General features: G+C 37.9%; 1 protein-coding gene across 1 annotated transcript in view; it reads left to right on the top strand.

The window, feature by feature from the left end:
- rabgap1l (RAB GTPase activating protein 1-like) overlaps positions 1-22,035 on the top strand; it is a 78,509-nt gene that overhangs the window by 46,298 nt on the left and 10,176 nt on the right. The window contains exons 14-19 of the mRNA XM_087784858.1: positions 2,400-2,513; positions 5,597-5,671; positions 6,658-6,783; positions 7,076-7,219; positions 9,695-9,736; positions 13,013-13,141. Of these exons, the coding sequence (XP_087640984.1) occupies positions 2,400-2,513; positions 5,597-5,671; positions 6,658-6,783; positions 7,076-7,219; positions 9,695-9,736; positions 13,013-13,141 (630 nt within the window). The remainder of the gene's footprint in view (positions 1-2,399; positions 2,514-5,596; positions 5,672-6,657; positions 6,784-7,075; positions 7,220-9,694; positions 9,737-13,012; positions 13,142-22,035) is intronic.

The raw sequence follows: 22,035 nt of genomic DNA, 5'->3' as shown, positions 1-22,035 counted from the left end.
AACAATTTAGTCTTTTGAATTCTCAAACTAAAATGAGGCAGACCTCAAGATCTGGGTCTCTTGAATGAACCAAAAACTACTGGTAGGCATATCATAACATAACATATTAACAGCAGTCGTGCAGAGACAGAATTTGCATTAATTTCCATACTGGCTGAAGTAGTAGTAGTTAAAACCAATGCATATGCAGACCGTAAACAAATACCTTCCGTTTTGATTACAGATGCTTTAAATCCTTCCTAATCAGTGGAGGCTCCAGAGATGTTATGTTTCAGGTGCTATAAGTTTAATCAAATGAACAGAAGGTGCTTTGAACTTTGGGGTCTTTCATTGTGGAGGGTCACAATAGTCCACCCTTGGTATATACAGTACATGTACACACCCACAACTATAGTCATTCTGCGACTTCCGACACTTCAGAAGTGCCCGTTGGCCAAAAAGGTGTTTATGCCTCCAGTTTTTTAGACTACAAAACATGGCCATGATGAAGGACTTACTGCATCTTGTAGAGGAAGACTTCAATATTTGAACCATGTGAGTGAGTCAGGAGAGTTGGGTTTTGACCTTTAGTTGACCTTTATACAATGTGGAAAATACTGTTCAAACATGGCATTAAAATATTAATAAAAAACAATATCAAACAAAAATGACACACTTTTCTTGGAGATGCTAGGCAGGTCCTATGGCTATCGTAGGGTAGCTACAGCACCACCTAGTGCCTGAGTGAGTGACCACGGTTTTCTTCTATACATAATTTGAAATTTATTAACGCGACGGGTATTTGAATTATTCATTTTTGAAATTCCAATGTTCAGATTTGTTCTCCAAATGGCCGTTGAGTTTGGTTGACATTGGGAAATGATGGAGGCCTAAAGGGGATTTTACGAAATGTAGTAATAGTTTCTTTTTTGATGCTTTAAAGGTCTCAGTTTTGAGCATAATTGTCAGACCAGACAGTTTGCCAGGTTATGGATAAGCTAATCTTTGTTTTTTTTAATTGCTGTCTGTTTCTGGTGCCGCAAAAGGAGGCAAAACGTTCCGTTCCATTTCCTAACGTTAACCAGTGAACAAGAGAAACCACCTCCACTTGACAAATCTCATTAAAGCATTACATGAGCAAGGCACTTTGTCATCAGCGCATGTGCTGCGGATGGACTCTGTACCTTCGGTCTGCAACCCACAGCTCAGAGCCACATGTGGCTCCTTCAACCAGTCTCGTCCAGTTTAGAGAGGACGAAGAAGAAATAAGAAATAATACCATCAATAATATTGATTTAACTTTTTGAATTAGAGGTATATTTTTTATTATTACATTTAGTTCCTCCACTGACATTTTAATGGGGTGTGGATTATTTAATTTCATTTTCTTACAATGTATATATTTCTGCACAATAAAAATGTAAATCTGCAAATGTTTTTTCATTTTATAAATCTTGTTTTGATTTTAAGTTTGAATGGATTCGATTTTATGATGCTACTAATGGTATTATCTTAAGTTTATCAGTCAAGAATATTTTAAAGGGGCCTAAATGGCCCTTCATATGATAAAGGTTGCCGTCCCCTGCTGTTTACTGACGTAGCTGTGAGAATTCATATTCTGATAGTACCCTGTAGCACCTGCGTTATTGTTAAATTAAAGAGCTTTGTAAATAGTAAAACATTCTGTCAACAATGACATAGAAATAATTTCTGTAATGCACTTATTTAATTATGGAAAATAATCTAAACATATGAAAAACAATATTATCAAAGATATCTCATTTAGAAATCCCCAAAATAAATAAAAGGTTCGAATGGAGAAAATAAAATGATAGTCATAAAGCAGGACTTTCTGTTAGCAATGTTCTGCCTTGAACACATGCACACACACACACACACATACACACACTCTCTCTGTCAAACACACAAACTGTCGGGCACCCATACCCACACACAGAAACGCACACACAGCCTCTGTGAGGCACACAAACAAGCATCAAGGCCAGTGGAGCTCAGGGTTGGTTTATCTTCAGCTTACAGCGAGTTGATGGAAAACGCTGTGCTACCAGTCTCACACAGTGTTTGCCCTGCACATTTGTGAAGGCTTGCATGTGATTAACTGTGTGCACGAGAAAAACACACATTTGTTCTGCACCAAGGCTGTATGTTTGTGCATGTGCGTGTGTGTGTAACGGGCATGAGGCACCACAGTTGTCAAAAACTTTGATTTTGCAAAGGAATGTCAGTTGCAAATTATTTGTTAAAGATTACCGGTACCCTTTTTTTTAAGATCCTTTTACCGCCATCTATGCTATTTATCTCAAACTATAGTTCGGCCTTCAGGTGACTCTGCTTTGAGAAACTGTCCTTGTTTTTGTTTTATCTAACTTACCTTATAAATGCTGTTGTCTGTTTTTCAGGATTCAGCACAAGAGAGCGTCATCACTCGAGACATTCATCGCACCTTTCCTGCACACGACTATTTTAAGGATTCTGACGGAGACGGGCAGGATTCACTCTACAAGATTTGCAAGGTGAGCAGTGATTACGATTCATGTTGGGAATCTATGGATTCTCTTTTTGTTTCAATTGGATAAAACCTAATGTGATCATATGCAAGACTAGGTCAACAAGAAAATATATATTTTAATTTTTTTGTGAAAAGTAATCTAATTTACAAAATAAAGATGGTTATAGTATTATCTTTATTTTTGAATACTTTTTAAAACTAATAGTAGAATTTTGTGTCAGATTTAAAGAAGCAAAGGATGAATGATACCTGTCGCTTTCTGCCTTGTTAGTCTAGTCCAAATCTGAGCAAATTGTGGCCCCTGTGACCACATGCGGACTGAACTTGTTTGACTGAAGAAGCCAAGCCAACAACTTAATTATTTTCTATGTAAAAAATACTGCGTTACATTTAATTTTGTTTGTGCTTTCTTCTCTTTCTGCTTGCTTTTTGTTCTTGTCCCTCAGAATAACCTTAATCATTTTGTTCACACCTTTACTGAAACATCAACCCCTACAATATACATGTATAGTTTTAAATAAAATATAAAGTGTGTTATTTCTATTTATGCAAGTATCACAAATTGACTCCTAAAATAATGAATGATGATAATCCTATTTAATAATTCATACTATTTTCTATTATTGTCTGATATAGAAAAACATCCAACTTTAATTTATTAACTGTATTTGTTGTATTCAACACCATTTTTTACAGACAGTGAAAATTAAACATCAGCAGGTTTGTGAACGTCCTGTTTGTTCTTTGAATTGAGGACAGGAAACAGAAATGCAACCGTTTATGTTGACTGTTAGTGAAGCTTATCGTCTAGTTCGGGCTCAACTAGGCCAGTGGTGAGCAAACCTTCATTGCTATGCAAATCCATGTAGATTCTTCTGCTGATAAGGTTGGTTGGTTCTCGGGGCATGAGTGGGTCACAGACAGAGAATCCAGGACAAAAAAAGACCATGTTTAATCTTTGATATCACACTTGGTAAGAAGCTGTGCCCACTTCTTCTCTAGTGGTTCATTTGACCCATCACGGTTTGTAAAATGTGATTAAGCTGGTCTATCCAAAAGCCTTCAATTCACCCGATGAAAGTGTGTCAAATTGAGATAAGGTAAGGTAAGGTAGAACTTTATTGAAATTGTTTTTTCCAATAGCCACAGCAAATACAGAATTATTCATAAATAAATCAAAATAAAATAAGAACAAGAACAAAGAGAAATAAAGAGAAAGAACAAGATGATACAATCTAAGTCTAGAGATAAAGATAAAGAACATAGATCAAAGAAAAATTAAAAAGACAAAGGATACAAAGATAGTCAATAGGCCAGCGTTTAAGACGAGTTAGTAGAGTAAAACTGGTATTGATGGAAAGGAAGAAAAACAATCAAGATGGAGAATATTACAATCTGACTCAATCGACAGAATGGCAGCAGGTGGGATAAAATAATGATGAAATATAAAACTGGGACTAAGTGTTGGTTTTAATCCCCGGCACATACAGTATATTGTTATCTTCTACCCCCTCTGAGACCATTATATACCCGGGCTGACAAATTTAGATCACTCCCACTAGGATCTCCCTCATCCATCTGTCAGCACACACTTCTCCCAGTCGTGTTGGGGACGTGTGAATTCCACACTCCATCAAGCATGTCAGCTTGTATATTACACTCCCGACATCTCCACAAGACCTCTCCCTTTCCCCCTCAAAATTAACTGGACACGTCTCCCGTCCAGCTCCGGATGTCGGAGATGCTTTTTCTACCCAAATAAAAACGTCCTCTAAACCTCAGATTTTTTAGAAATTAACCAAAAATGGCCTGTGATTATCATATTATGCAACGCTCTGCAGCTCGCTTCCTGTGGTGTGTTTCAAATGTAAATATATTAATACAAAATAATCACGTAGGTGTTTAATTGCCGCTGCTCTTGTTCAGGAAGGGCATCGTTATCCGTATTACGCCGTGAAAGACCTCTTTTCCTGCTCATTAGCAGGATTGGTGAGGTGTGTAAAGTGCCGGCTGTTTTGAGACACTCCTCGGTGGTCACCTCAAAGTCACTCTTCCGCCTGGTCGTCTCCGCTTCACTATCTGTTGCAGCTCTCGCAGGCTTTTTGTGGCGAAGAGAGACGGACGGTAAATCTTGCTCGAGGTTTTATGGCGTGACTGAACTCCTCAGACTCTGAGACGTGAATTTCACCGTCGTGCCTCGGGCGTTTGGAAGGTGGGAGTCAGGGGGGCACGATACGGGGGGGGCTGCCAAATCATCAGTCTCTTCATCTGCAATTACGCTTTGGATCGAGTCGAGAACATCATCTTTTGATTAATGGTTTAATCAGCTGCCGACATTGATGAAAAATTGGATCTGAAGGATTTACAGTGAGTTGTGATCAGTTTGAAATGTGGAGACTTTCACAAACGGAAATGCTTTATTTTTAACTTATTTATGTTTTCAGTAAAGGCCATTCAAAGTGTTACTATTATCATGAAAGACAACACAACACAAGAATGATGCTGTGATCAAAGTGGCTGCAAAACACCTGAGCGTTAAACCAATACAATGGAGATATTGCAGTACAATGAAAAAAACACTAAATTCAATTCATTAAACACACCAACAGTGAACATGTAACTTTTTCCAGTTATTTCTTACCTTGAGTTTTGCATTCAATAGCTTGTAAAATCAGGGATCAGCGTCCTCAACCTGAACTTGTCTCAATCGTCCTCTAGTCCACCTGATGTTCATGTCAATATGGCGACTATAGACAAACTGTCAAACTGAACTGGCTCGGGGGGCCACCAGAGGTCGGTTCCTGTGGAGACTGGATCTCAGGCTGGGGGGGTCTTTTATCAACGTCTTTGACACGTTTGATTAATATTTTATTGTTTAATGTTTTGTGGATTTTGTTTTATTTATTTTACTTTTAACAAAAATAAATTACATATAGTCTTTAAGGGAAACAGTTTAATTTGCTTGGATTTCAACAAAACACTTATGTTGCTCCCCATGAGGAATTGTTGAGAGCTCAAGAAAAGACCATTGATTGTGTTTTATTGTTTATCTTGATGATGCATCAGTAACATTCTTCTCTCCGTCAGGCCTACTCTGTCTATGATGAGGAAATTGGCTATTGTCAGGGTCAGTCCTTCCTGGCTGCAGTCCTCCTGCTGCACGTAAGTTTCTCTTCTCCAAACATCACACCAGGTGGAGTAAAAGCTCGCAGTCGCACACACACTCCATCACACTCCTTAAGAGTTTTCTTTGAATTGCACAGATTGTGGGTTATTTTTAAGGCAGCCACTTATGGTTGATCCACTTGTTCCCTTAATTTAAAGCTTCTTTTTACACAATTTGCTTCATTGTTCTCCCTCACTGGCTGATCATGCCATTTATGATACACATAAGGGGCAATTGTCTAGCTTTTCTCTGACATTTATTCGTAACTTAAATTAAACAATATTAAATCAAGTTTTTAGAACATATTGTTTTATTTAATTAATTTTTCATCACAACTTTCTTTTGAAAGCATATACAACTTTTAGAAATAAAATAAAATGGTATTAAGCTTGTGTTGCCATCAGCATTTTTCTATAACGTTTAAGCTAAGGGTAATTTGGCATGTTGTGTGCTTTCTTTACTCAAACCAATTATCTTTACATTTGACATTCTCGCTTTACATTTATTCTATTTTTTTAATGCTGAAATAGAATTTTCTATATTGCTTAAAATCCCCTTTATCCGTTGGTTGTTGGCAAATAATGAAATGATCTGAAGCAAAAAAGAAAAACATACATTACTCTTGAAACACTGTCCAATCAGTTTAAGTGGGCTGTTCAAGAAGATCAGATAGTGATCTGTCAATCAAAGTCAACTGCCGTTAGTCAAGCCCTCCCCTAATAATGCTGAAACATTCACGAAAAAAGTGAATGTTGATGTTGGTCAGTTCTGAGGGTCTGTTTTCAATTAACATGTTTCCCAGAAGAGATTGGACTTTTGAGTTAAAGTCACTGCTTGTTCACAACGTTTTGAGTGACATTTACCTCCCCTTTATTTTGCCATACAAATAAATACAATTGGTTTCCTTTTTTCTATAAACTTTACAATAAAGCCTTTTTGATGCGATGCAAAATATTGATTTCATTTTTTTAATGTCTCTTAGATGCCAGAGGAGCAGGCCTTCTGCGTGTTAGTCAAAATAATGTACGAGTACGGCCTCAGAGATCTCTACAAGAACAACTTCGAAGATCTTCACTTCAAGTTCTTCCAGCTGGAGAAGTTGATGCAGGTTGGTGGTTTGAAAATGTTCAAAAGGTTTATAAACATATCATACTCATACAGAAACTTTTATTTCCAGTTTTTCAAAAACAACTTGGGAATTTTTTTGTTGACAAAATACTAGTGCAGAGATGAATGGTATACTATAAATAAATAGGGTTAAAAGTAACTAAATAAGTGAGCTAAAAAATATATCGGGCTGCCAAAAGTACAAGATGCTCAGAGTTGGCTGACAGGATGTTTTGATGTCTCAGATAAGCTTTTATCTCCTCCCTCTCACCTCTTGTTGTGTTCTCCTCCAGGAGCAGCTCCCAGACCTGTGGTCCCATTTCCAGGAGCTGAACTTAGAAGCTCACATGTACGCCTCTCAGTGGTTCCTCACCCTGTTCACCGCCAAATTCCCCCTCTGCATGGTTTTCCACATCACCGACTTGCTGCTCTGCGAGGTACAATCCCTGCCCTCCTTTATTCACCCTGTGTGTGTGTACGTGTGAGTGTGTGTGTGTGAACGTGTGTGTATGTGTGTGTGTGGGCCACTCTGCTGCGAGAGTGAAAAGAATGGTTTAAAAAGTGCCAGGGGGTCACATGGACAGAGAGGTGAAGGTCAGCCAGTGGGAAGCCGGTGGGACGCTGTCTTTCATTAATGAAAAGTAGTTTTCCACCCATAATATTTCAGTGTCTTCAAGCGGAGCTGAAGAAAATCCATATTACACACGTCTCTGCCCTTTGTTTTGATCCACTATCTCCCTAATGCAATCGACAAAGATGCTGGGCAAACTTGATACAATCACTGTCTCACTGCCTTTTAGGAAATTGTAAATGCATATCGATCTCGCTCCTACATCTGCGCGGATGTGGTCGCCGAGACTAAGTGGCCATGTTCTTTAAAGACCACTGGTATGGAAGCTTTTTGTAACTGCAGCATGAAACGCAGACGAGTATTGATATTTAATATCATGCGATGTTGTGTAAAACGGGTTTGATTATCAGCACCGTCTTCATCACTTTGTTAACAGATATCATTTAAGCACAAGAGATTAAAGCCTGTGAATTTACTTTTATCATCGATCCACCCATTTATTTCCCCCCGTGTCTTCGTCACCTTCCACCTATCAGCTTCAGGCAGAAAGTTTTAAACTTGCTTAGGTTTTTTTTAGCCACTAAACTTGCTTATCCAATCCGACCCAGTTCTGTTTTCTTCCCTTTAAACCATAAATCCCTCGAACTCTATATTTGTGTCTCCTCTTCTTTACTGTATCTTATCATTTTATAGCAGTTAGTCATGTTTCTGAACTTGTCTTTTCTGTCAGTTCCTTAATGTACTCCATTTCTCCATTTCTGTATTACACTTTCAATGGTCCTGTGTGCAGCATACATAACATGACATGTAACTAGATATATTTTTAAATCAGGATCTCAACTGAAGTCTATACATTTCTCCAGTAACAGATGTTCTGCTTGATTTTTGTGACTTTTTGGTCAACACCACTTTATATATAGATAAACCTTCACTCTCATGTTAGTGGGATTTGTTAAACATGGCGATCACGAAACACAAAAGTGTTTTTGGGGCTCTAACTGAACGACTGGGAGAATGTATAGTTTGGCCATTTGGAGGTGGCCCCCTGGTCACATTATTTACTTGGATTGTTGTGAGGGTCTGAAATGAATGAGATGCCTTTAAATAACAATTAAAATCAAAAAGAAAATCTTGAAAAATGTGACCGTATGTTTCAAATGGGTCTTTTTAATTTAAAAATATGTTACTTCATTTAATATACATTTATTTTAAATTTAAATAAAGAAATATATTAGGATCTTCCTTTTACTGAGTACCTTATTTTTTCAAAGATAAATTGGAAAATAAGCTGCCACTTGGTAAAGTAACATCAGAAATGACAAGTAAAAAAAAAGATTTATTCTTAAAAAGTAAAAAAGATCTTCAGTTTTGGTCTGAATTGTTTATTAAAAGATGCATTAAGTTTATAGTTTTAGCTTCATTAACAGTTATCTCTTTTGATTTCAATGGCTGTGGTCGACCTTCTGCTGTGACTTATCGTGTCATCCCTGGTTCAACTCCCTCAACTGGAACATTCCATTAGCGTTCTAAGCATCACACACAGCGAAGCCCTTGAAGCGACAGCACCATCCAGTGGCCAACACAGAGCGGTGCGCAGAGATAGAGCGGCCTTTTTCTTCCCTTATTAGTTATTTTTAGAGCTGTCCAGATATTTTTAGCCTTTGTGTTGCCATGTGAACTTGTTGTCACAGAGACCAAGGGAATGGGTGTTCCCTTCCAGAGCTGCCACTGAACTATTCCTCTCTTTCTGCTTTGTTGTGACTGACTGTGAAGATGGGTTTAATACAGTGGTTGGTTTAGAACCTACATGAGAAAAAATCCGAACATACTACGGTTGATTATGTTTTTAAAGACTTTAGGTTGGTTTTTAAAGCTGTGTCATTGGAGAAACCCTTTTTCATTTCAAAAAAATGTCCTGGCCCTTTTTTGTTTCCTTCTGTTATGGTTTAGGTTTTTTTATATTAAATATAAAATGTATGCATATATGAAAAAATGTGTCCATGTGTTTATGAATATATATATATGTGTGTGTATATATATATATATATATACACATATATACATACATGTATATGTATGTATACATATATACACATATATACATACATGTATATGTATGTATATATATATACACATATATACATACATGTATATGTATGTATATATGTATGTATGTATGTATGTATATATATATATATATATATATATATATATATATTATATGATTTTTTCTGTTGCTCTTTCTCTTGTTTGATTGCTATTGTTGTTTCACTTGCCTATTTATTAAACTAGAGTGAGTGAACCTTGTTTCTCTTTTAACTTCCCTTTGTTTTATTTTCAGGGTCTAAATATCATCTTCAATGTCGCCCTGGCTTTGTTGAAGGTAAGTGTTCAACACTAACTTCACTGTTACATTCTAAATTAAATATATCAGCCAGAAGAGACACAGATTATTTTCTTTGTTACGTGTTACCTATATCTAAATGTATAGAGAGAGACAAAATACTGTAAATATTTAATGTTTCCATGCTTCAAATTGAATGAAACAGTATTAACCATGCCAAAATCATTTTAAACATACAAATGTACGTGTATGTTTAAAATGAAATTAGCATCGTTAATACTGTCTTATTTAATTTGAAAAGCTGGATAATCTTAGTTTTACTAGGCATTGAGTATTTAGGTTAAAGAAAGATGCAACTTTATTTTTCCCACAGTGGGAAAATTTGAGTTGTCACAGCAGCAAGTTCACAGTAGAAACAGAAATAATATTAGATTAGACATACGGTGCACATATAAAAAACAAGATAATAATGAAAATATTGCATAATAATAACAATAATACAAATTATATTTGTATTTATTAAGTAATTTTTTTCCATAAATTACATCAACAATATAAATGTAGATTTGACATTTCGAGATGAACACAAAGATCATTCTGCATACAGTGGTTTCAGTGTAAATCATACATTTCTGGTCAGAAAGACTCAATCCCTCATGGTAACGTTAATGTATACATGTGGTGGACGTGAGGTTTGAGAGACCAAATGAGGATGCTTTGAATGGGCTTCCACTGGCAGCCTCTTATTGGTCAGGCATGACGACATCCTACCCCAGGGGCTCCCTCCTCCTTACTCTCCGCTCTCATCCTCCCCCTCCCTCCCTCGGTATTCTCTCCTCCCTCCTCCCGTCCGTGCTTCACGGTTGCCATCCACATCTCCGTTAACAACGGGAGTGCCGGCTACTGAGCGGCTCGTGGGAGATAAAAGCTTTTTTACTCAGGATACTGGAGCCTTATCTTCTTCTTCTTCACTTGTTCCGCTCTCTCCTCCAGAAACATCCACCTTCTCAATCTTTATCCTTTTTTTCCTGTCACTCTACCTCTTTGCAACAACAAGACCTCTGCAACGGTGCCGCCCCAGCTAGCTGCTAGCTTTACATGCGGAGTGAAAAACAGATGAAGGATGGAAAACAATGTGGCTGTTATTCTTTTTCCTCACCCCCTCTGCTGGTCAGAATCATCAGTCGTGATGAAACGCTTTCACTTGAAGTGTGAAAGCACTTCTGATTGTTGATGAGTGGATTTGTTGTCAACAGGGAGGGATTTTTGGTAAAGTAAAGTACCTTCAATACACTTTAAACGGCATTTATATTTTCGGGATCTATTATCTATAAAAAACATTTTAAGGCATGCTTTCTCTGGATCCCGCTGGATAAGTGCATCCATCGATAACAACACAAACACACGTCATCGTTTCCTGAAGGTGTGCTTGTGACGTCTGGCCTAACATCATCTTAACATGCATTTCCGTGATTTCTTGGCCAAATTGTAATCTTAAACATAATTTTTAAAGTATCTAGTCAGCTTTGTATAGACGTCTAACATGCCAAGCTTGAGCCTGTTACTACTTAAAAGGATTCATATGTATTCATGAAATCAGAATCCATAGAAACAATGTCAAAGGGATGTCTCTCAGCGTCACAGGATCTCGGGCCCACGTGTTGATCGGTTGTTGCTAGGTAACTTGCTCTCAAATAGGTTGAGTGAGTTTGCAGAAAAAAGGAGATGGAAGCAGGAAGACGCCCCGGACTTTGAAGCCCATGTTGAAGATAGCTGTGAAGCGTAATGCTGAGGACGGCATCCATACTGACTGTGGTGTTGTTCCACTTTCGGAGCATTACTGGTCCCCTTACTTTTGGGGGTTCCTTCAGGTGACCACTGCCTTGTTTTCTCCTTGGCCAAATATTTCTATCTCCCATCAACAACAAGTGAAGTGACTAGACTTTCGAGTTTAAGTGGAATTATTTTCACCTTTGAACTTGAAAGCTCTTTTCAAAAACAAAAGACGACTCGCTGGAATATCGAAAAGTCAAGCTGGAGTCACCCACCACCCTGGCCCCGGAGCGGGCCTGCCCCTCTCCCTCATCCTGCCCTGACCCACCTCTATCTCCGCCACCCTCGCCCCTGCCCTCCCACCCTCCAATACCAGTCCTGAAGGCATCTCGGCAGCTTCAGGCCATGCCCTCTGCATTGGAGGACGGAGAGAGGGCAGAAGAGCGGAGAGCCCAGAACAGTCCAGAGTCAGCGGACTCTTTCGGAAAAGTGATGGGGCTTTTCGGGATGGGACATCGACTCTTTGTCCCCAAAGTTCTAGCGGTGAGAGTCAAGAACCAAGAACATGTTGCTAACCGACAGTCTGTCTAAAACGTAAAGAACAAAAATTGTTACTCAACACCAATCTTTGTTTGTCTCACTCCCACTCATAGAACTCAACTGCATTTAGAACAGTGTACTGTGATCTTGCATGCAAGTTCCACACATTTGTCCCTTTCACAAACTATTTGAATCTTTGGGGAGTTATTGGAACTGAAGTAGAGGCTTGTGTAAGGCTTGTAAAACCACTGTTCTGTGATACGATGATACAATATCTATAACGATAAAGCAGCAACAATACAATATATTATGATACTGTAAAAACAAGGACAAATTTGTAGTATTGTCCGAGTACTTGACTCTGGTGTTGCAGTATTTACAGATCACATGACTTTTGACAAAGTTGTAACTGCTTTAATTTGTTTTGAAACTAAAATATGTCCAAACATTAGCCCCTGTTAAACCCTGCTCCAGTCGACTGTATCCTCTCGTCCTCAGTCATCACTGGAATCTCCCATGGATTACATTGTTCCTTTGGCAGCAGATGACTTAATGAATACTGGTATCTAGCGGCCCTTAGTTTAATTGCTTAACACAAATGAATAATTGTTTGCATATCAGATCAATGAAGTTTTACCTTACCTTACCTTAATTGTAAATAAGAAATTGAATTATTATATTTTATACACACTTTATTTATATAGAAACCATAAATTAGCCGTAATGAAAGAATCCAACGTGATTTAAAAACAGAAATAAATGAGTAAATAGCTTTGTAATCTTTGGCTCTAGAAGTCTGTTTCAATGATATCTGAAATCATTTTAAAAATGAGAGAACCACCTACTGTGCTCTAAAACAAGGACACTGTCATGAAGGTTCATCTGACCCATCACTTCATTCGTTAAGTTTGTGTCAAGAGGTCAGGATTATACACGGTGACGACCGGCACTTGTCATCTGCCCATCCTCAACTCCTTTGTTTTTTGTAATTCCCCCCTTCAGACGTCCAAAGAAGATCTCCTGCAGGCTGACTTTGAAGGAGCACTCAAGTTCTTCAGAGTCCAGCTCCCCAAACGTTACAGAGCCGCAGAGAACGCTCGCAGGCTCATGGAACAGGCCTGCAACATCAAGGTAAGAACGACTCCAAAATAAACCTGAATGCAGTGACACGTCCATCACCTTGTTTTGATGGGAATCTATTTTAAGCAAGTAGCAGTCTTGAGTGCCTGGGGGAACAAAATGTTCTGGTGAAGGAGAGTATTTCAATTGCAAAATTGTTTTATTTGCTGTTTCAGTCACTATTTTCTCCATCTTGGTGTTTGTCTGTCTTACAATAAGTACTGTGTTACTCCATCAATTTAGGGTCACTGACTACTGTTTCCCTTCTCCAAAGATGCAGATCTTTTTCTACGCAGATCGGTAAACAGACTTTTGACGGAGGTTGAAAATTGTTAAACGGCCCCTGGAGTGGTAGAATTTAGTTTTCAGCTTGATTTTCTCTGCAGTGTGAAGTTTTCCTGCTGCGGAGGGTTTCATCAGATAAAGGAGCGTTTCTGTGTATTAGTCATAGTTTTCATGCCCAACCGTTTCTCACCGTACCCACACACTCGCTGTGCGTGTAATATTTGTTGACTCTAACGTGGCTTCTGGTATTTTGAGAATTTGAGAATTTGGTGCGCAAAAAACAGTAGAAAGTGAGCTGTGTGTGATAACAGACGGAAAAGTCAACACGGAACAATGGAGGTGGATAAACCTCCTCTCTTTTTATCGCACTGAATTAATGTTTAACTATTTTAATCCCTATTTTTGAAGAGTAAAAAAGAAAGATCTGTTCCTGAATAGGACACAATTACCGTAAAGGGGGTCAAAATATTTTAGCAAATTAAGTTGTGGGCTAAACAGACTGTATATTTACCACACTTTCTATATCTAGAAGTACAGATTTATATTGTATTTGAATTCTTTGTCTATGTCCTACTCTTTTTTCAAACCCTCCCATCAAATTCCTTCATTCCAGCATTAGTTTGACTACTACTTGAAGTCGCTTTATAATTTTTGATATCCTTTATCTTTGTTACTTATCCTTCTTACCCTATCAACATGAACATTAATCTACTTTAATTTTGAACAAACCATCTGGCAGGCCACATACAGTGACTTGACAGAGCCAGATTTGTCCCTCGTGCCTTGAGTTTGAACACTATTAATGGCCAAAAACACTCCAACCAGTCATTATACAGTGTTCATAATGTACTTCAACAGCTTAAGCGTTAAAAGTATCAAAATATAAATCAAACAACTGTTTTTGTGTAAGTCTAACCTGCACTTATCAGAGAATCATTCTACCCTTCCCCTCTTACAAGCCCTTCCCTTCATTTTTAAACATATTTCCCATTTCTCCCTAAATCGGATCAGTGGAACTTTCTAAGCAGCTTAAAAGCGTGAAGAATTCCACGGCACCTTGGCTTGGTAAGCACCAGTGGTAGAAGAGTGGCTTAGCCTTGCACCGGATTACGAGAAGAATTTGAATTTCTCAGCCGTGGTTTGCTGCTGCAGCTGATAACTTCTTGAGACTCGGGGGTTTCGTAGTCATTTGCTGCGCAGTGGTTTACTGATCAAATGTGTGACAAACAGCAGGATCAGATTTAAGCATGACACTACTGAAAGGTCCGTTGATGTAAAAATACACGGTTGTAATAAAACAACATGCAGTATGGATAAGGCCTGTTAAATTATGGAAACACCTTGATCGTCATTATTTTTTATTCTAAATATATTTGTCAACTTTGATCTAACTTTTTTTTTTAAACTGACAAAAGATTAATACATTCTAAATAACTGAAATCATTTTTAAGATATATATCGTTCACGCCTAACTACACTGTGCCTAATGTTCAGTTTAAAGTACATTTTAAATCCCACGATCACCTGTCTTGACAGCTATTGAAGGAAGAATAAATAAATAAATAAAAATGAAAAGGATTTACTCCCTGCTGTAGCATTAGCGCTGTGATGTCTGGCCTCAAAATATTCTTCAATAATTACTAATATTATGAACTTGATAAAGTGAGAGCAACATTTGTGTACGACAGTGAAAGAAAGGTTCATGTCGATTCACTTGTTTTCAGAATCCTGAGAAACCATATCTGACCATACCGTCACTTTCTTCAGGCAATACTGTTGCCTCCTACAATCTCATAACCCAACAGAGGTTAATTGATATCACTATAACTGTGTGTGCTTGTGTGAGTGGTTGCCTGTGTAAATTTCCTGTGCCTCTTGCCAAAAGCTGGGACAGGCTCCAGACTAAAACAAAGCCATAATCGGGTTAAAAAAAAGACAAACTAGAAAAGCACTATATGAGCCCATACCACTGACAAGGAGCTCAATTGATATGCTTTTATGTTATAGAACAGAGGTCACCAAACTTTTACACCAAGGACATTATTTTCTGATATGTCTGAAATGACAAAAATAAAATTGTATGGCCTGCAAAAACCAAACGTTAAATGTATACAAATACATAATATTCTGGTTTATTTTTATAGACTTACCATCACGCTGAGTCAGCAGGAGCCACGTAATGGACAATGTTGAGTTTGTGTTTAATGTATTTTCGTGAGTTTAGATTTTTTTTATTTTTTTTAAGAAAAATAGCTCCTTGAAGTGCCAAGAGTCACATTTATAAATGCTTATATGGAGATTTATTTTTTCAAAATAAAACACCTTTGAAAAAGAAATGTATGTATGTATATTTTCTCTTCCTGTCCGGCCTGGTATCAAATTCTTTGCGGACCTTTGCCGGTCTGTGGCCAGCTTAGATATAGAACTTGGCGTACAATAAAATCGGTAAAACATCTTTCATAATTTCAGAATTGTGTAGATAAAAAAACTAGCCTTGACACCACCGGTGATGTTAGCCTTGCAACATTTTATTGCCTCTTAACACTCTTTGGCGCTATAGTCACATTACATGTTTTGCTGTGTTTTATTTAGTTTTCTAATACCAATCATGAAAAAGGTTATTGAGATAATTTCCGAAAGAGATCTTTATAAGATGAAAGTGTTTTTGTTCTTCATGCTACACTCACGTCCCAATAATAGATTATAATTTAGCTAAATATATAATTATATGTAAGAATTAAGCTATTATAAAATTCTTCGCTTTTTATCACGAAGTGCGTTTTTTTATTTTTTTATTATGAATGGCGTCTTTAGATCAGATGTCATGTGATCTACGGGGGTTTTGTCTACATGCGTGTGTGCGCTCTGAGAAGTTGTGCGAATGATGTAAGCAGCCTCACTGAACCGCCTCTAAAACGTTGCACAATTTATGAAGCGGATGGAAGATGACGGGGAAATTATTCATAATTCATGCAGCATGCAATCTTTCTTTGTCCATCATCTTTCACTCCTCCTCCGGAATACATAGATGCATTGTGAATGTATAGATGTCTGCTTGATGGTTGTTTTCAGGAAGTTTGCTGGATGTTGCAGCTCTTAGAGAAAGTCATTGTGGTTGACAACTTCCGCACTTATGCCCAGACCTCAAACTGACGGAGCACAAATGAAGCAGCAGTTTCCTTTTTTTTCCTATGGTATTTCTCTCTTTGAGACAGTTTTTCGTAAGAGGTAGAAACCACAACTCATCCATCCTCCTCAGGATTGGGTTACAAAGAGAGAGACAAACAGGTGAGTGTTGCTGCTCGGCCCGCCCCTCCTCCTGAGTAGGCGGAGCTCTGTCCCTGAGGAGCTCTTGAAAGCAGTCTGTCGCCTCCTCCACTCTCTGAGAGCAGCGGGACCCGTCAGCTGCACGCCTTTCATTCGCATCCCCTTCCCTTCGTTCTCCTCCGACCGTCCTTGGATCTGCTATTATTTCCCGGATTTCTGGTTGTAACGAAGCTTGAAGATGATGCAGGAAATTTCCATCATGGTGGCGTACGACGCTCATGTCGTTGACCGGCCAGGTGAGGAGGACACTTTGGCACGCCTGGTCGCCCATTCCAGACCGCACAGAACTCCGAGACCAGTGGTAGGTCTGTTCTTTCTCTCTGTTTTATCCTGTGCTCACCGGGCACTCTCTGATTTGCTCTGGATACGGCAGTAGAAAAATGTAAAATGAAGGATTCACAGTTCCCTTCTGTGCAGAAAACTGACATTCCAGGTCCAGGAGCAGGACTGTCACTTTGTTTCAATTACTGATATAAATTGGGTATCAATGGAGACTTTGTGTGTGTCCACGTTGTTGTGTTTTCCTCACATGGTTAATTGAATTCCATGGCCTAGTTTTTTCCCCGAGATGTCCAGTCGGCTTTGTCCTTACTTCAAAACTTGGAGGGCCATGTGTTGGGGGCCAGGTCGCACCACTTTCTCTTGCTCACTCGCAGCCTCTGATCCGGCCCCTATGGATTGTGACTAATTAGATTTTGCCTTCAAAGATTCCAGGTCATGAGTCTAAAAGTGGACTTTTCCCACAGGAACAAGTTCCATCATAACTAAACATGTCATATCGAAGCAAAGGTTTGAGGGTTGCCTCTCCTGCTGCGTTCTCTTCTGTGTAATAGTGGCAAACGTGACGGCTCACGCCTCCACATTAACCTTGTTTCAATCGCTGATCTGGGCTCAGAACAGTTGGAATGTAATCAAAGTCTTTGTGGTTAAAACGTAATGACCTTCCGTTCACAGCAGGAAATCGTTTCACTCCAAGGCACCAGACGATCCTTTTCCTTGATGTGAAATTTTGATCATCTTTGGATCCTATCTCGGCACCAGTAACATCTGGCTTATGACCAAATAAGAGCTGAACAAATCTCTATATTACACTGATTCTCGCTTCTCTCTTCGCTTTTGTTTTTGCTGCCTTTTCTACTGCATTTTGTTTATATGAGTACTTGAGTGCATATTTCTACTACACGTTTCATCATGAGATATTGGAATTTTTAAAATAAATTATATTAACATCATACTATATTTTCCCTGTTATGTATTTTGCCTGAATTAAATAATTATTATTATTTTTGAATGTTTGAATGAATTATTATTAATTATTGAATGTTTCATGTACATCTTTAAAGAATCCATACATTTAAATCAACAATTTTTTATTTTCTCTTGAAACAAATGATGATTTTGCCCTCTTTTTTTTTTTAATTGTAATTATTTTTTTATCCTTCCATCTTCCACTGCTTATCTGAGGTCAGGTCGCTGGGGCAGCAGCCATAGCAAAGACTTATTTTGGATGGTCTTATCCACAATCTTGCTCTTTTTGTCAATATCCAAAGTTCAATCCTAATGTTTTAATTCTCAAGTACGTTTAAAATCCAGTTTGTTATGTGGTCACCGAGCAAGGACAAAGTATTTGTTGTTCTTTGTAGATCAAAATCCATGATGTATATATACTTGTTAAAACGTAAACAGACTGTAACCACCAGTTGCAAGTCAAAGTTGAGCTTTAGTGTTTGTGTGTTTTAGGGGTGTTGGAGAGCAGCACGTTTCTTAATCAGTAACCAGGCTTGACTGTATTGTCTAAAGTGAACGCTAAACTGAACTTTTTTTCGGAAGTGTCTCTTTCACAGTCGTCATAATCAGGTGTTCAGTTACAGGAAGAGAAGCTTAAACTCTCCAAACTCTCAAGAGTCCTCGACTGTACTTTCACAGCCAGTGATGTAAGATGATGATGAAACATGTATTTTTATTCCGAAGTTACTCTTCTGTTCTTCGTGTACTCATAGGAGACAAGAATTCATTTGTAGAGAAAGTCCACAGGACAACACGTAAACACAAAATACTTTTTGAGATTCCTATCATGATGATCACGACGAGGAAGTGGTTTGTGTAAACGTCCATTCTGAGTCACAGATGAGAAGCAGCTCAGTTTCAGAGGGGGTTTGGTTTGACTTTTTTGAAGCTTTACTTGCTTTATCGAGACATTAAAATGGTGAAAGATTCTTAGTCAGTGCGGTTGAGACTTTGTATTGACACATTTGTTGACTCCTTGATACTCTCTGTAAACACCAGCAGAACTGTTGCAGACTCTCACGGCCTCAAGTGTTTGCTCCATTAATGACTGATCCAACTCCTTAATCGTCTAAAGTTAAATGTTGCTCCACACAGGCGGGTTTAAACAAAGTGTCTTCGGTCAATGAAATTTGTCAAGCGTCAGACATGCAAACTTAAGATACACAGAGTCTTCTAAAGGTTTACCTGCATCTGAAAATACCTTGAGTCACCTTTCATTTATTATTTAGGTTTTAAAATGACTCCACTTTCAGAAAAAAACACAATTCACTTCCAGAAACTAAAGTAGCACTTTGTCTCATTTGAGTTACAGATGTTATGGTCTGTTTTTGGTTTCATCCCCTTGAGATACCAACTTATCAGCAAATTCACCTTCATAAAAACTAGAAAACTCAGTAAGTAGAGATATTATGGGGGTCCATTGGTCTAAGATATGAATCAAAATCTTGATTGTTTTTTTAAACATACTATTACATTTATAGTAAAGTAAAAAATGCTGACACATTTAAGTTGTTTAAGGAGTAAGATAATGTATGCAGATTAAATTTACAAGGCTACTAAAATCTTCTTTATACTCCATTAGGGTCCGGTTGAAAGTGTCTGGACAGATAGAGTTCATTGAGCTTGCATTTTGAGTAACACTTACCCCACCTTGAGTAATTTATATTAAGGTATACTTTCACCTAGAAACGAGTAACTTATTTGAGACTTGGGCCTCTTCATGGCAGTTACAAAGTTATTACTGCACACCTGGAAAAGACGTGAACCCCCTAGGATGCTGGATCTATTTTATGAAATGGTATTATAAGGAAAAGACAAAAAAGTTGAGCAGACTATTTCAGCTCATAGTTGGTGATCTTCAGGCCGGAAGAAGTCTGAGTGACATGTGACCCTTGCTAGCATGAGTAATAAGTAAAGAATAAATAAGTACGTTATGAAAAAGGAAAAGATAAAAGCTTGATCTGAAGGTGCAGGGCTCGTCTTTTCAAACAACCGTAGCCTCACACGCAGCTCTGAGCTGCATCGCTTCTTCAATAAAACCTTTGAGCTAATGCTCACTTTAAAACAAACCACCACAAAGTTTTTCATCAGTACCTAACGAGTAAACCTGAATTTCATCTGCAGAGGAGGTTTGACAAAACACATCAGAGCACCTGCTCGTGCCTGAGGGGAACATCAGGTTCTGGCTGCTGTTGCCTCGGTAAATGTTAGTTAAGTGTTCACAGACCAGGCTGTTTCTTTCCCACACAGATAACACCCTGATAGGTAGATGTAAGTGGTGATATCTGCCCGGGAATTGTTACTGTCATTGGTGAGCAGACATGAGACAATTAAAAAAAATCTTCTGTTTGTCTAACACTCAGAGAGTCCCAAGTGCTAAATAACCTTTGAACAACACACACACACACACACACACACACACACAAACATATGTTGGCCTCTGAGGGCAGGTCATGTGACAAGAATCTCCAGCAGGTGCCATGGCAATGCTGCTAGCACGCTGGGGGATACACTTTCTACTCACAACTCACAGGAGCACAAAACACCAGCGCCAGGAAAGGATGTCGAGCTTGTCTGTTTTTACATGATGGCTTTGTTTCCATTGCAGGATCAGTCATCATTAGTCCTTTAATGTCAGCCAAGGTCAAACATTTGTTTTTGTGAGAGATTGTTGACAAAAATGGCTGAATTTTGTTTTGACATTAAAAGTCTTTTTGGCGTTCCCAATAAATAAGAGCTGGGCGGTATGACCTTAAATTCCTATCAGGGTGTAAATTAAATCCCTTCACGATAACAGTATATAAATATGTTACAAATATGTGTTAAAATGATAACATTTATGTTCCGGGAGTCCCTTAAACTGCAAAAGTATCTCTTGAGAATTTGTTGTGCAGAAGAAGATAATTAATGATAGTACCTCAGAGATTCAAAATTCTCCAATAATACAAACATTGATTTTTCAAGTGTCAGATGCAGATACTTTTAAATAGTTAAACTAAAAGTCAGTATTGGAAACAGAACTTTAAGTAAGATCATTTTTCAAAAAAGGTCAATGGCAGAACAATGAGAAGGTTCTGTAAATCCAAAATAGCGCACATTTTAGGAATTTTAAAGAACACAAAAATAAAAGAAATCAATGTTTTTTTATGTGTACTTGAGGAACACTAACACTGCATGCATTTACTTCCTATTAAAATGTTTATGAAATTGTACATTCAAACCAATAATATAAGATTTCCTTTATTGGTCCCTCGAGGAGAAATTCCAATTTTACAGCAGCATTAAAAGAAATGCAATAAATAAGAAACGCAATAGAAAAAGCAAAGAACAAACGTTTTAAATATTTAAAAAAAAAGTTAATTTACAAGTTATACTTTATATTTACACAAAGTCCTGTTTGGTCTACAAATGTTCATTAATCACAATTTCTGTATTGAAGACTACATCTTGCTTGTGACATCTCGGCCTGCTAGTCTCTTTGTGAGACAAAATATTGGCCATATTTTGTATATTTTTGAAAACCGAATCTTTGAGCAGATTGCTCCTGACTCCCTCTAGTGTAAGACCATTGTAATTGTTAAAATGTCACCAGTCCTGCGGCCAGATTGTACATTTGTTCACAAGACAGTAAAAAGGGAGTCTTGTGGTGTTGGTTTTATTTTCCTGAAGTCCTCAGAACGTACTCTCTTTCCATGTTGGAAATGAATGCAACCAGCGTCACCCACTGAAAAATAGTCAGGGGGGTCACCATGCCCGGGCAGCCAATCTGATCAAATAATGACCACACAATGTGTAATGTGCAAGTTTTTACTTTTCAAAATCAAACCAAAAAATACATAAATGAACTTGAAAAAATAAAAATATTAAGTAGACCTTTTTTAATACTCACCTTATTCAGTCTTAACATAAATCATACTTTTGTATTCTTTTTTATTGACTTCTAGAAGGGCTTCATTCATTTTGAGTGATAACTTTATTACAGAATATATTTGTGTGTCACTACTAAA

This window comes from Callionymus lyra, chromosome 2 (genome assembly GCF_982586985.1).
Source record: "Callionymus lyra chromosome 2, fCalLyr1.hap1.1, whole genome shotgun sequence".
Lineage (NCBI taxonomy): Eukaryota > Metazoa > Chordata > Actinopteri > Syngnathiformes > Callionymidae > Callionymus > Callionymus lyra.
Note: the sequence above shows the minus strand (reverse complement) of the source record. Positions and strands in the feature narration are given on the sequence as shown.